The 15,731-nt window shown below is 34.3% G+C and overlaps 2 protein-coding genes across 6 annotated transcripts in view; one reads left to right on the forward strand and one right to left on the reverse strand.

The window, feature by feature from the left end:
* Positions 1-8,486, forward strand: part of LOC106774094 (exocyst complex component SEC6) — a 38,677-nt gene extending 30,191 nt beyond the window's left edge. The window contains exons 19-26 of the mRNA XM_014660929.2: positions 4,268-4,312; positions 5,707-5,785; positions 6,199-6,268; positions 7,098-7,185; positions 7,301-7,390; positions 7,515-7,631; positions 7,862-7,924; positions 8,050-8,486. Of these exons, the coding sequence (XP_014516415.1) occupies positions 4,268-4,312; positions 5,707-5,785; positions 6,199-6,268; positions 7,098-7,185; positions 7,301-7,390; positions 7,515-7,631; positions 7,862-7,924; positions 8,050-8,181 (684 nt within the window). The 3' untranslated portion in view covers positions 8,182-8,486. The remainder of the gene's footprint in view (positions 1-4,267; positions 4,313-5,706; positions 5,786-6,198; positions 6,269-7,097; positions 7,186-7,300; positions 7,391-7,514; positions 7,632-7,861; positions 7,925-8,049) is intronic.
* Positions 8,487-9,735: 1,249 nt separating this feature from the next.
* The window catches only part of LOC106774287 (pentatricopeptide repeat-containing protein At1g12300, mitochondrial), a 9,072-nt gene continuing 3,076 nt past the window's right edge, over positions 9,736-15,731 (reverse strand). For 2 of the 5 annotated variants that reach the window (XM_014661227.2, XM_022786068.1), the window contains exons 3-5: positions 11,984-13,913; positions 10,691-11,887; positions 9,736-10,594 (exon numbers count right to left, since the gene is read on the reverse strand). In XM_014661227.2, coding sequence (XP_014516713.1) covers positions 12,277-13,908 — 1,632 coding nt within the window. In that variant the 5' untranslated portion in view covers positions 13,909-13,913 and the 3' untranslated portion in view covers positions 9,736-10,594; positions 10,691-11,887; positions 11,984-12,276. The remainder of the gene's footprint in view (positions 10,595-10,690; positions 11,888-11,983; positions 13,914-15,731) is intronic. The other 3 variants (XM_014661230.2, XM_014661229.2, XM_014661231.2) reach the window with 3 other exon arrangements.

Below are 15,731 nucleotides of genomic sequence, written 5' to 3' on the forward strand. Positions count from 1 at the left end.
GTTATATTGCCTTTGCTTTGAACGGTATATTATTCTTTTGAATCCAGTACCAACTGGCATCATTCCCCCTAAAACAACGTTCTCTTTCAGACCTTTCAACCAATCTATGCGACCCCGGAGAGCGGCTTATGTTTCGATCATATGAAACATGTTCAGAAGTATGGGCACAAGTGAAGCTATTATACACAAATGACACCTAGCGTCTTTATGGTGTTTGTCAAGACCTATTCACTGTTATTGGTCCGCGCAGTCCTGGTCCCATGGCAGAATATTTGGGTAACGTTCATGCCCTCCTTCATGATTTTACTGAGCTATTACCTCCTGCTTCCACTCCTACTGAAGAACTGGAACAACGATCAAAGTTCTTCATGTTGTTGGCATTATACGGACTCTCTGATGATTCCTCCCATATCCGTGATTAGATTTTGGGTTCTCCTGTCATACCCAACTTTACTTCTACTTGTTCTGCTCTTTTGCGTATTCCGAGCAAACCAATCATTGAGACATATCCTAATACTGATGATTCCTCAATTATGGCTACCCAACGTGATGATCGAAGTCGGTCTCACAAGCCAGGTAAAGGACGACCAAAATGTGACCACTATGGCAAGCTAGGCCACAAAAGTGATAGATGTTATGCGCTTCATGGACGTCCTCCTCGACCTATACCAATGGCTAATTCTGATCCACTTCCCCGATCACCGTCTGCAGACCATCCTACTTCATCAAATACTGTAGACAATCCTGCAGTCTTCAACGAATTTCTTAGATGGTATGAGGATCATCAGCACTCTAATTCCACTACATTTGCATCTGTTGCATGCACAGGTACACCTTTTGTTGCTCTAACTCACTCCCTCGGATCTTGGGTCCTTAACTCAGGCGCCACCGATCATATAACTGGTAAAAAGTCCTTGTTTTCTTCCTTGTCATGTCTGGATAATTTACCCTCGATAACAATGGTTGATGGGTCTAGAGTCTCATCTCATGGTATTGGTATTGTTCATATTTTTCCGTACATATCCAATGATCATGTACTTTATGTCCCTGGGTCTCCCTTCAACTTATTGTCTATAAATCGTCTAACTCGTTCTTTTAATTGTGTTATTTCATTTACCAAAGATTTTGTTTGTTTGCATGACCGAAGTTTGAAACACATGATTGGCACAGGATGTGAGTCTTATGGCCTATATCTTCTCCACCATTCTCCACATGTAGGCGTAATCATGGAGTCACCATCCCTTTTTCATGCTTAGTTAGGTCATCCCAGTCTTGCCAAACTACATCAACTTGTTCTGAGTTTATCGAAGTTATCAAGTTTGTCGTGTGAGTCTTGTCAGTTACGAAAGCATACTCGTAGTTCCTTTTCTTGTAGTGTTTCACAACGAGCATCGTCCCCTTTTTCATTAGTTCATTTTGATATTTGGGGACCTAGTCGTGTTAAGTCCACTTTAGGATTTTAGTATTTTGTTACCTTTATTGATGACTCTTCTAGATGTACTTGGTTTTTTTTATGAAAAATCGTTCTGAGTTGTTTTCTATTTTCCAATCATTTTTCAGTGAAATAAAAACACAGTTTGGGGTTTCTATTTGAACTTTACGCAGTGATAATGGCCGTGAATACCTTTCTCAACCGTTTAAACATTTTATGGCTTTGCATGGCATTCTTCACCATACCTCATGTGCTTATACCCGTCAACAAAATGGGATGGCTGAGGGCAAGAATAAACACCTTATTGAAACAACTTGTACACTTCTAATCCATGGTCAAGTACCCTCGCGTTTTTGGGGTGATGCAGTTCTCACTGCATGTTATCTCATAAACCGCATGCCATCTTCTGTCCAAGATAACAAATCCCTCATTCTATCGTATTTCCTCAAGACCCTTTACATCCATTACCTCTTAGAGTTTTTGGGTCTACATGTTTTGTTCATGATTTTAGTCCTGGTCTTGATAAGTTATCTCCTAGATCTCACAAATGTGTCTTCTTAGGATTTCCACGGTCACAAAAGGGCTATAAGTGTTTTTCTCCTTCCCTCAATCGTCAATTTATCTCTGCTGATGTCACTTTTGATGAATCTTCGTTTTATTTTTCACATCTATCTTCTAGTTCTGTACCTCCACCTGTTACTGTTGATATTCCTATTTTCTATGATCCTTCTCCTTCTTTAGACTCTCATTCCCCACAGGATCGTCCTTCAACTACACCCCTTCAGGTTTATAGTCGCCGCAATCATCTCCCTCATGACTCACTTCTAGTGTCGCCTCCTGTGTCTTCTCCGACTCCAGCAAATGAGTCTGACCTGCTCATTGCCCTCCGTAAAGGTATACGCTCTACTCGTAACCCTTCCCCCCGTTATACTGTTCTTAGTTACCACAAATTATCTCCATCTTTTTACACATGTCTCTCATCCATTTCTTCTGTGTCAATTCCCAATCTTAACTCATCCTGGTTGGCGTCAAGCCATGCTGGATGAATTAAGTGCTTTACAAAAAAGTGGAACTTGGGAGCTTGTCCAATTACCATCTGAAAGTCTATTGTTGGTTGCAGGTGGGTGTATGCTATCAATGCTGGCCCTGATGGTACAATTGATCGTTTGAAGGCTTGACTGGTTGCCAAAGGTTACACACAGATTTTTGGTTTGGATTATGGTGATACATTTTCTCCAGTGGTGACAATGAGCTCTGTTCGCCTATTCATTGCCATGGCCGCTCTTCAACAATGGCCTCTTTACCAACTTGATGTCAAAAATGCTATCCTTAATGGTGATTTGCATGAAGAAATTTATATGGAGCAAGCGCATGGCTTTGTTGCTCAGGGGGAGTCATCTGGATTGGTATGTCGTTTTCACAAATCCTTATATGGCCTAAAACAGTCTCCTCGGGCCTGGTTTGGTAAATTCAGCTGTGTTCAACAATTTGGTATGTCTCGCAGTGAAGCGGATCATTCAGTGTTCTATCGCTACGCAAGTGCTGGATGTATCTACTTAATAATGTATGTCGATGACATTGTTCTCACAGGAAGCGACTATCTTGGCATCTCTCAGATGAAACAACACCTTTGTCACCATTTTCAAACCAAAGATCTTGGCAAACTCCGATACTTTTTTGGGTATTGCAGTAGCACAATCCAATACTAGTATTGTCATATCTCAGAGGAAGTATGCGTTAGACATCTTGGAGGAAACAGGGTTAATGAACTGTAAATTTGTTGAGACACCTATGGATCCTAACATCAAACTCCGCCTTTCTCAGATCCTGAACGGTACAGAAGATTAGTTGGTAAATTAAACAATCTTACTGTTACGCGTCCTGACATTTCCTTCGTAGTTAGCGTGGTGAGTCAATTCCTAAACTCCCCATGTGAAGACCATTGGGATGCAGTTGTTCGCATACTGAAGTATATTAAAGGATCACTTGGAAAAGGTTTGCTATATGGTCCTAACAACAATACAAAAATTGTTTGCTATTCAGATGCTGATTGGGCTAGTTCCCCTTCTGATAGAAGGTCTACTTCTGGATATTGTGTCTCTATTGGTGGCAACCTGATATCTTGGAAAAGTAAGAAGCAAAGTGTTGTGGCTAGGTCCAACGCAAAAGCAGAATATAGAGCTATGGCATCAGCTACTTGAGAGCTTGTGTGGCTTAAACAATTACTTAGTGAATTGAAATTTGGAGATGTCACTCACATGACACTTATATGTGATAATTATATGTGATAATCAAGCTGCTCTTCATATTATCTCTAATCATGTCTTCCATGAGAGAACCAAGTACATTGAAGTTGATTATCATTTTATTAGAGAAAAAAATCATATCCAGAGATATCAAGACTGAGTTCGTTAACTCAAGTAACCAGTTGACAGACATATTCACTAATTCCATGCGAGGACCTAGAATTGACTATCTTTGTAACAAGCTTGGAACATATGATTTATACGCTCCAGCTTGAGGGGGAGTGTTAGATGTTAAGTTGTGTGTTTATGTTAATTGGGCTCAGCCCATCCTGTATTAAGGGCATTAGCCCATATCTTACATTATAAATAAAACTACCCTATGTGTATGCAAAATACACTAAGATTTCTCCTAATCTTCTCCACTATTTCATAGTGTTAATCACCAATGATGAAACCCATCAGTTTCCTGTTCTGTTCCTAATATTTTGGTTCTTTTGAAATTGTCTAAAACTCGCCTGATTGTCATTCTTATGATTAATTACACAATCATTTTCTTAACTTTATGTGTTTCTGTTTTGTTTCACTTCAGGTTAATTTTGAAGATACCTGTAAGGGTTTTCTTGAGGTAGCTAAGGTATGGAAGAGAGTAAAATCTTTTATTCGCATGTTTCTCGGGTGTGTTGTTTTTGTAAAGGAATTATTCAGTGAAATATTGATGCATTTAATTGACATTGATCTTCAACTTCAACAAGCATTTATTCTTCATGGAATTTTCTGACATCATCTCTATAGCAAATATTTGTATGTATTTGTTTCTTCACACTTATTATTTTAACAACCTCAGATGTTTTAATGTGATACAAATCATGAGATCGCATGATTGTGGATAGGAAACCAGTTATGCCTCATTCTATGAAATTCAAAGTGATATAAACTAAGGTTTTAAATTGATTGATGTTTTGTCAAAATCCTTGAAGTTAACGATCCTTAATCACATACAGAATTGATCATCGGTCTATAGTAGATCACAGCCATTTACACATATATCATAAATTATAATTTGATAAATCATTGCATTATGATGAAGAGATGAAATTACTAGAAGTTTGGAGGATAAATAATCTTCCTTGACAGTTGATATTGGAGCAAAAACAAAGGACAACGTTAGGAAAAAAAATCAATTGAAAAAAAAAATCATTCCCTTGTATTGTGTGTATGTTTGGGAAATTCCACTAATTTAAAATGACCATGCTTTCAAAAACAAAAATGGAAGCCAAATGCCAAATCTTAGTTGTGCATGACATATTTGTGTAGTTGTTTAGAAATGATCAAGAGTTGTGTATGACAGATATGGCTAATTCTATATATATGCCATAATCTTTCCACCAAGTATTTTGTTTATAATTTTTGTTATAATTGTGATTATTATTGGAAAACTCTAGGGAAGAGAGAAACAGTAAGCTGATACTGTGTTTCGGAGACAGTACTAGTGTTTTATTTATATTAAGAAAAAATAATTAATACACTAAATTGAGGAGAGTAGTTATCCTCTAATAACAAAGATGATATATTAACTAATAGAAAGTTCCTAATAATATGTATATAGATATTCATGATTATAAAGGATCAAGTTCCTAATAATATGTATATAGATATTCATGATTATAAAGGATCAACTCCTTATTTCTATGATTATAATAATTATTATCTGATTAAACGGAGAATTAATTAAGATAAAGGATTACAAAAAGAGCAACAATAATGGTTTTTCCTAAACATAAGAGCAGGAAAAACCAACTAACATAAAGGAAAAGGGATGTGACAAAGCTTCGTAATAAAAGGTGGCAACTCAGTGCACGAGTCTCTAATCAGTGGGGTTTCAGGAGAGTATATCTATAAAACTTTATCCCTCTAAGACGAGAGCTTGCTTTTAGGATTTGAAGCCATGACTTAAAGTGGAAAATTAGATATTTTATTTCTAAATTTTACATATCAGTTTTCATACATTGAATTTCTTCTTGGTGATAGGAAGCTGTGCATCAAACGGTTAGTGTGATATTTGAAGATCCTGGTGTCCAGGAGTTACTGGTGAAGCTATACCAGAAAGGTAAAATAATTTTTTCAATTAGCTAGCTGGATCTTTCTGGTTTATGCTTGTAACTTTTACCTGGGTTTTTTCTTTTGAGCAGTATTCCTGTTTTTGGAACTGTATACACTCCTGCAATAAATTCATACAGTTAAACAGGAAATGCACATTGTCTTTAATTTCAAGATATAATAGGTTGCAAATTATTGTCAAGTGTTTAAAACCTGTGATAATACTAGTTTACACTTCTTGTACTAGATACTTGCTGCTAACTAGTTGCATATTTTGATTAATCTTATACTATTATCAATCATTATCCTGTACAATATCCTCATTGTAAAATTTACTACGTTTCCTTTTATACATCATTAGTTGAATGCTTTAGCACCTCGTTTAGTGCAAAACTTGAGTTTTCATTTCTTTGCATTTATCAGAATGGAGTGAGGGGCAGGTCACTGAGTACTTGGTCGCAACATTTGGTGATTATTTTGGCGATGTTAAAATGTGAGTATATTTTCTTGTCTATGTAATTTTACTTTGTTTAATTTTCCATATGTGCTATGGCAATTTCTCGGGTATCTGTGTAGAAACTGTTGCGTGTTCAGTAGGGTTCCACATGCACTTTTTATAGATTACCAAACTTCTAAGGTTTAGCAGGGTTGTCAAACTCGTTGATCCTGGAGATGGACGTAAAAATATTATTTCATAGCATGAGATGGAAAATCCCCACCACCACACGTGTGCTAACAACAAATGAGATTGTATTTATTTCAGAGTAATAGAAGCAAGCGCAAAGTGTTGACGATTTGATTTATATGTATGATTGACTAGAACAAAGTGATGTGCATTTTTTAAGTGCTCATGTAATCTTTAAGTAAGTTTAATCTTGATTATCCAAATACAGTTGCGGTCAAGCTTTTCCATTCTCACTTACAATAAAAGGCCTTCTTGCTTTAGACTTCGGTGCTGCACGCACTTTAGTGTTTTAACAAAATAAAAATTAAAATAAATTTCACATTTAAATATATTATATTTCATAGTACATACTACATGTCATGGAATTTAGTTTCCTTCTTCGGGATTATTTTTAATGGCAATACTAGTTTTTATTCTTCTCTCGTATTTATTGTTTACTTTTTTTTATTGTCATATCTTATTCCAATATTCTTAAATTATTCTTAGCAGATTAGCTATAAAATTTTCATTGTATAAGATCTGAATTTTGTTTGTAAAGTTGCTAGTGCGAATGGCTTCTATTGAATTTATTTGAATTTTGATTGTTAAATATATTATTTGTGAGGAAAACTAACTTTCAACTACTCATATACTCAAGGTATATTGAAGAGCGATCTTTTAGGAGATTTGTTGAAGCCTGTCTGGAAGAAACAGTGATTGTTTATGTCGATCATCTTTTAACACAGGTTCTGTTGTCAATAAATCACTTGCTGTTTTTTTTTATGAACCAAAATTGTGCAGATTTTCTTTTAACAGCTTTGTATTTATTTGACTTGATTCTCACTGATATTTTAATTGCAGAAAAATTACATTAAGGAAGAAACTATTGAACGGATGAGGCTAGATGAGGAGGTTATCATGGATTTCTTTAGGGAACATATCAGTGTTTCTGTAAGTTCCTTGTATAACTTTTGTTACTGTTGATTTCTAACGTGGAGATTGTGCCAGATCCATATCTGTTAATCTTGACTTCCAGCCCAAGTTTCTTACTCTAATTTCCTTCATGTTGGATTAGAAAGTTGAAAATAGAGTGAGTGTACTTAGTGACTTGAGGGAACTTGCTTCAGCAGAGAGCCTGGATACATTCACACTCATCTATACCAATATACTTGAACATCAACCCGACTGCCCGGTAAAGTCAATTTGCCTAATCTAATTTCAATATTTGCATTTTTCAAATGGAAGCATGAGTTCTTTATGCAGTCAGAAATATTCTTTGCGATGGGTTCCAAGTTATTACATAATTTATCTTTTGCTTAGAAAATTAACTTCTACAAGCTTTATATGCTTCGAAATTTAAAACTAATTAAGATTTCTACCTTGATTTATCCTGTGGATAAACATATTTTTTTACTGTTTCAGCCTGAAGTTGTTGAGAAACTTGTTAATCTACGAGAAGGCATTCCTCGGAAAGATGCCAAAGAGGTACATTTTACTTTAAACTCAAGAAATATCTTCAAGATAAGCACACAATTTGGTTTGGTTTCTTTCATGAAGGCTGATGAAATGATTGATTTTGTAATTGACAAAATGTTACTTTTGTTGAAAAGGTCATCCAAGAGTGCAAAGAGATATATGAGAATTCACTTGTTGACGGAAGACCTCCAAAGGTTGGTTTCGTTTTCCGACGAGTGAAGTGCTTAACAGCATCCAAGGGAGGACTATGGCGTAAACTCACTTGAAGTACGATTCCATTGAGTTATTCAGAGTTGTTTTGGCTGTTAAATTATTTGTTCCTTGTTCATAAATCGGAATGTTATGCTGTCAATAGACGAGTTTTGTAAAATTCATTATTAGTATAGTTAGTTCATCATACCCTTACAGCTATTACCATTCACCATGACATTTTCAAGATTCCCTCTCTGTCTCTCAGCTGCGTGTGTATTCGAAACTGCTAATTTTGTTTACCCATGGAAGCTACGTTAGGGTTTGAATGTGTTCTGGAATATTTTAGTCTTTCTTTTTATAAACTGTAATACTTTAGTTAGTTTTGTGTTTTGGTTTTATTTTTCCTTTCGGAAATTATAGAAATTAGATTAAAAATAGAAATTCAATTATGATTATTGCGTAATAACGTGTTTTACAAAATTGGTGTTATGTAATGACAACCCCGTGTGGGATGTTTTTTGTAGAGGGATGTCCTGTCCTTCAAATCATGAAAAGAAAGACAGGAATTTTCTTTGGATGTAATATTTTTTTAATTAATAAATTGTATTCTTTTATTAAAAAAATCTTAAGTAAAACAAAAAAGTAATAAAACTTGGCAAAATCATAGACATGAAAAACAATAAAATAAATTATTGGATAAAGTTATATCGGAGTATACTGCGGGGTGACATATCAAATGTATAATTCTACTAAGATTGCATAGAAAATTATTACACTGCATGTGTATGGATTATTTATATTTATTTCTTTGGGTTCAATTTACGCTGCATCCTGTATCCCATTATCTTGCTGCGTCTCCATATATTTTTATAATATTTTTAACAAATAGAAAACTACATAATTCATTATACAATTGACTTATATCGGATTATGTCTTCTGGAATCGTAATTTAAATCTATGAACAATTTCTAAATTATTTTCAGGATTTGTAGTATGTATGTGAATTGGAGAATCTGAAAATGGAAATTTGTGATTTATATAGGTAGTCTAAAATAAAAATTTAGATTGACCTAAATGTTTTTTACTTTGCCTTGTGCAGTACTTTGAATGCAATATCTTGAGGGAAAAAAATAATGTGCAATATGGTAGGACATAACATATTGATGTTAGATATCACTTCCTTCCCAATTAATAGATGATTGAAGTGAAAAGATTGATAACATGGTGAATCCTGCATGTGTTCAGGAAGTCCAGAAACAATCATGCATTGCTTGGACTAATTCAACATGGATCGTTAGTAGTAATTTTGAAAGAAAGCAACTGCGTCTAAGGAAAGTTTGTAAATTTTATTGTATTAAACTGTTTCTAAGATATTTGTATTTGGTGGTTGTAGATGTCATCTATTAGAAGGATAGTTTGATAGTTTTGTAAATATGTCTATTGTAGAGTGCCTAATAGTTTTACACTAATTAGATTTGTCTATTAGTATGAATGTCTAATAGAAATAAATATTTGTAACTTGGTTGACATCTTGAAAATTATGTTTGCATTAGGCAATATTTATTTTATAATTTTTTGTTTTGTTTTTATCTAGTTCTTGAAATAAAAATGACCCAATCTTCCTCTCTCTTTTTTTTCCCACTGTTACATTCCCATTCGTATTTGAAGTCTTTTATTTTTCAATCATTGGATTTTTCTATTAAAACCTGATTATTTTACTTAGTAGTATATATATGACGATGTTACATATTCAGATTTATCTATACTTCAACTTTCTGTAGTTCAAACTCATTGCTATACAGCATTCCGTAGTTAGAAGTTGATGATGAGATAGTGATTATTCTGTCACAATGTAAATAAGAAATCTGAGAGGAGATAGAATTAGATTGCAAGAACTTCAATCTCCCCATAACAAGTTTTCATACAGCCTTAAAGCGAAGAACAAGAGAGGAAGTGGACAAAAAAATTCATATCCTAATCTGTCTCATTTGTATCAAGTAACATGATCCATTTCAAAACTGTACCAGTTATAGTTGTTGAGGCTAAAGAGACTTAAAGAAAGGGTATCATTAGCTATGCTAATATAGGTTCATTTGAAGAACATACTATTGGTTTTCGTTCAAAAATGTTGACTAAAATGGAATACATGGAGGGAGGAGGTGATACTTAAAAACATCATTCATCAAAACCTCAAAGTTAAGAAATTTACATAAACTATTTCAAATCTTTAAAATATTATTCAAAATACATCAAAGAAATCACAATCATTTCCAAAATGACATCAACACAGAAGGAAGATGTTAAACTGGTAGTAGTACTAGAAAGATGGAAATAAATTGGTGTTAGCTCAGAAAGTTGGTCGTCTGCAATGCCAAATGGTTCCAGACTACTTCTATCAAAAGCTCCATTTCCACACCCTACATTTTCCTTCTTCTCGGTCTCTTTCGATGCTAAATATTGATTCCAAATTCAGGAGATATGTCCAACTGAAAATTTTCACCAAAATTTGCATTGATTAAATATATATTCACAATTTATTATGCAGAAAAACCAAGTGATTAGCTTAATGGATACTAGAAAACCTGTGTGGCAGGACCTATGTCCAGTGGCACAACAGAGCCATTCTTAACCACAATTTCTTCAAATTCATAACTGCTAAACCTTCTCTCTATTTCTTCCACTTGCCACTGAAGCAACCAGACTCTAGTTTTATTGTCACATGGAGCGCTGTGGTAAACTCAAGAACCAAATCCCACTATTTCAAGAACTAATATTTAGAAGGCAACCAAATATAAGAATAAAGTAACCTGATTGTCCAATCCACATCTACCAAATTTTTGCAACGCAAATGCCACAAACAAAATAAATAAATCAAGAGTTTGTTAGTTATTGTAACCCTGCCTTCCAAATTTCTACAATCTGCATTAGTGCTATTCTGAGAATCCGAATGATGATCAAACATCACAACAGGACAGTAGGACAGTCTTATTCTGAGAACAACACACTAAAATTATTAATTCAAATTAATTACCCCAACTCTTTATTCCATATGGATACTGCTATGCAATAAATGTATGAGATTGAAGCCATGATTTAATTGCCTTGGGATATATCAGCGTTTGAAAATAAATGTATCCTCTAGGCTGTAATTTAATTTGGTCCCGACCTAAACAAACTGCACTCAGATTCAAAAAATACATGCCTTGCTACTTTTGTATGTCATCTAGAAAATTACATCTTTCCTTCCGCAAAATCAAAATATTTCTAACTATATAATCTTTTGGTTTTCCACAAAAATATCCATGAAACTATATGATGAGTGTTTAGTTTTATCACTTTTCAAACTACTGGCACCAAACAGTAACTCTTAGTTTTAACCCAAAGTAAGTATTAAATGAGTATTCAACCTGAAATTTTATTATGAGAAAGTTACAAAAATGCTAATTTGGGCAAATTCCCTAATTCTTCGGGTATGTGACCTTCTATTTGGTTAGAATCAAGGAAAAGATATGTCAAATTATGCAATCGACCTAAAGTAGGAGGAATTGAACCTTCGTGAGTGAGAAAAAGATATTCATATTCTCCTATATTGACAAGAAAAAGATGAGTAAATTACGTGAGAAATATAATGTTACCTTCAAGTTTGTTTGAATCCAGATAAAGAGTTTCCAAGTTCATCAGTTGAGCAAAAGTAAATGGGATTGAACCGCTTAGTGAATTATTAGAGATATCAAACAACTGCAGTTGTGTGGAATTACCAAGTTGTAGTGGTATTGAACCTACAATTGGGTCAAAGCATGAAAGAGATGGCTCAGATTCTTCCATTGACACGAAAAATAGGGAACAATGCAATGAAGAGAATTGCAACAACTTACCTTTGGAGATTATTGCTGGATAGGTCAATGTAATTAAGGTTTGGAAGTGTGGCTATTTCTGTGGGATGCTTCCACTGAGACCCATATTCCATATAGAACCAGATTGACTAAATTGGGGAAGGCAGTGAAGTTCAAGTTTTGAATCCAAAGCAATTCTTTTGATGAAGGAATCCTCAAGGAACCACTAACAATATCACAAAATTTACAAACCATTCATGCACATTCTATGACAAACACATTGTTATTCAAATACAGTGTCACCTTTCATCATTTCAACAAGTCTCAACCTTTCATCATTTCAACAAGTCTCTAGAGATCATTTCGTGAAAAAATTTCTCTGCCTTTTCAGTCTGGTCACTCTTCAAGAGAGTAGAGATGATTATTTCAAAAGTTATAACATCAGATAAACAACCGCTGTCTTCCATTTTGGACCACATGGTCAATGCCTCATCAAGCAAACCCTTCTTACAAAGACCACTGATCATAACTGTATAAGTACGGATGTTAGGATTGTGACCTTTATTCAAAAGATCTTGAAAAATCTCTTGTGCATTCTTAAGTCTCCCCCCTCTACACATCCCATTAATAAGTATGGTTGCAGTCCACATATCGGGCTGAACTCCATTCTCACTCATTTTCCTCAATAATTCAATTGCCTTGTCTAAACGATTATTTTTGCATAAACCATCAATCAAGGAATTATGAGTGACTATGTCTGCTTGTTGATTTCTATCACGCATCTCACAAAAAGTATCCCAAGCATGAGAGATTCTTCCAATTTTGCATAAACCATCAATAAGAGTAGTGTAAGTCACAGTATTTGGAACTATATTCTTTTTCTGCATTTCCTGAAAAAGATTTATGGCCTCATCTACCCTTTCGTTCCTTATGAGTCCACTTATCATGATAGTGTAGGTCCAAACATCAGGACTCACTCCCATGTGGGTCATTGCATTGAATACTTGTTTCGCATTCTTTACTTTATTAACTACATAAAACCCATCCATTAGAGCATTAAAGCTAAAAACATCAGGTTTCACATAATCTTTCACCATCACACCTAACACATTCTTGGCTTCTCCTAGCTTTCTTTCCTTACACAATGCATCAATCAATATATTATAGGTATAAACATCTGGCCTGATGTTATTTGATATCATTTCATTTAGGAAACCAAATGCTACCTCTACCTGTCCCACTAAGCAAAAGCCATAAATTAGAATACTATAAGTAATAACATCAGGAGAAATTTCCTTGATAACCATCTCAGAATACAAATCATAAGCTTTTTTTGGTTGTTTCTCTTTTAATAGGGAGTCAATAACTATGTTGTACATTACCGTTGATCGACCTGGAATCGTTCTGAGCAATTTGATTGCGGCTTCAGTTTCTCCTATTTTGCTCAATCCATTGATTAGAATCCCGTAAGTAAATTCATCAAGCCGAAATCCTAGTGCTACTACTTTGTCGTGAAGATTTAGGGCTTCCTTGATCTCACCCTTATCACATAGACCTCTCATGAGTGTGTTTAAGGTTATGGCATCTGAATGATAACCCTGTTTAAGAATTTTGGCAAATACAGAGAAAGCATAACCCAATTTATGTAAGTGACAGAAACAATTGATGAGGAGGCTGAGAGTAACAAGGTTATTATGAATTCCCTTAAGCTCCATTTGTTTAATAAGAGAAATAGCAGTAGGGTACCGCTTCATCCTCACAAGAAATCCCAAAATCTTTCCAAATTCGAAGATGGGAGGAACATGACGCTGATGAAGCAAGCGATTGAATTGTGAGACGGCTTCGTCGTGTAAGGAAGTTTGAGAGTGAGAGTGAGAGCAAAAGAGGGAATTGTGGATTGGAAGAAAAGGAGGAAACTTGGCAATGGAAGGAAGAAGATAAACCCTAACACTTCTTGAGAGCCACATCTTTGCTGCAACAACAATAGTATGAAATTCTTCAAATTTAGTTTTCTTCCATTTTAAAAAGTTTATTCATGAGACTCTCAATTTTCTCTTAATATCAAAATTATATTTCTAATAAGTGTTAAAAAAATAAATTTCTCTCCTATTATCATCCAACCCATTTACCACCCATTTTCAATCTCACGTTTCTTAATCTAAGCCTGGCAGTATCTTTTTTTCTTGTCTCCTTCGTCTTTGTCTATTTCTACCCACTCATGTATCTAATTTCATCTTGTGTCTCTCTTTTCCAACTTTTTTTAATAAATCATCATTGTTAAATTTTATTTATTTGTAAATGTTTAGTATAATTTAGATGAAGGTAAGAATAGGATGAAGTCATTAATCAGATTTCAAAAATCCAGTATATATCTATTAGTGTTTTAGCATTTAAAATCAAAATAAGTTAAGAAAATTGAACCATAAATTCCATTAAACTTAGTAAAATTATAAACTCTAATTTTTTATTGGATAAAGATACTTAGACAACATTTTTTGACAACATTTGAACATCATCATATGTGTTATTGTGTGATTGGTTCATGGTGGTGTCATTGTGTCATTTGAACCAATCACACAATGACATGTATGATTGATGTTCAAATGTTGTCAAAAAATGTTGTCTATATATCATTACCCTTATTGTTATGTAAACTTATTATTATGTAAACTTATTATCAATTGTTGGAACATTACAATACCATACAAAACAAATTATTATTAATATGAAAGTAAATCAATTATTATTAACTAATAAATATGAAGGAATATCCTAAATTAAATTAACTATTTAAATAATATATTTTATTTTTCTGATGAATTCCGTTATAAAAATAAAAATAATAAAAGTTGATAAATTATTACTGTAAGGGCCTTAGAAATTGTAAGGCTGATGGGCCTAAGTGAGGCAGTCTGGCCCATAAGGTTAAGGGCAGCATGGCCTTAGGAGAAAGGGAAACTTCCCTTTTCCATTTTCTGATTTCATTTCACAGAATCTCCTTTTCTCTCTCTAGAACAAAATCCCAACTCAAATGTTCTGTTTTCTCTCTAAAATTCTAATAGATTGAACCGTTGAATCTTTGTTTTGTTGCTGCAAAATCATTCCTGGTGCGGAGAGCTTCGATTCCCACCGAACAATTTCTTCATTTCATCGGGTAAGTAAATTTTTCCCTTTCTCTTCACTGTCTTGACTTAGGGCACCCAATTTTCTGGTTGCATGTGCTTTTCGTACTTTGCTTTCCCCTTCTCTGTACGTTCTAGCTCTAAAAGGCTGTCTCTATCACCAATTTGGTGATTTATAGGTGTTGTTGATGTTCTGTCCTGTGAGGGCCCTGTTAGGAGGTCTCTATTTAGCTGTACTGTAGTGTGGTTCCAAGTAAGGGGAGCTAACTATATAAATATATTGTTTCCTGATTTGTTTCTGAATATATGTTGAAATTTGTTGTGTAGTGGTTAAATCTGTTTCGGTGTTCTATGTATGCTAAATTTAATTATGATTTACTGCTTAATATTGAGTTGCTACTGTTTGCGTATCTGATTTTAGTATGTTCTGAACTGTTTTAAATTGATTCCCTGTGTTTGGACTTGATGATTATAATCTGTTTGAATGGGCTGAATGTTGGACCTGAATATGCTAAGGTATGTTTTGAGTTGCTGGAAATTCTATTGTATTGATGATCTGATGAGNGGACATGGGCTGTGTATAGTTTTAGGATCTGTGAGGGGAAGTAAGGTACTGAATTTGGGGTGGTAGATGTCTAGAACATCGTAGAGCAACTAGAGGAATTTCA

This window comes from Vigna radiata, chromosome 9 (genome assembly GCF_000741045.1).
Source record: "Vigna radiata var. radiata cultivar VC1973A chromosome 9, Vradiata_ver6, whole genome shotgun sequence".
Taxonomy (NCBI): Eukaryota; Viridiplantae; Streptophyta; class Magnoliopsida; order Fabales; family Fabaceae; genus Vigna; species Vigna radiata.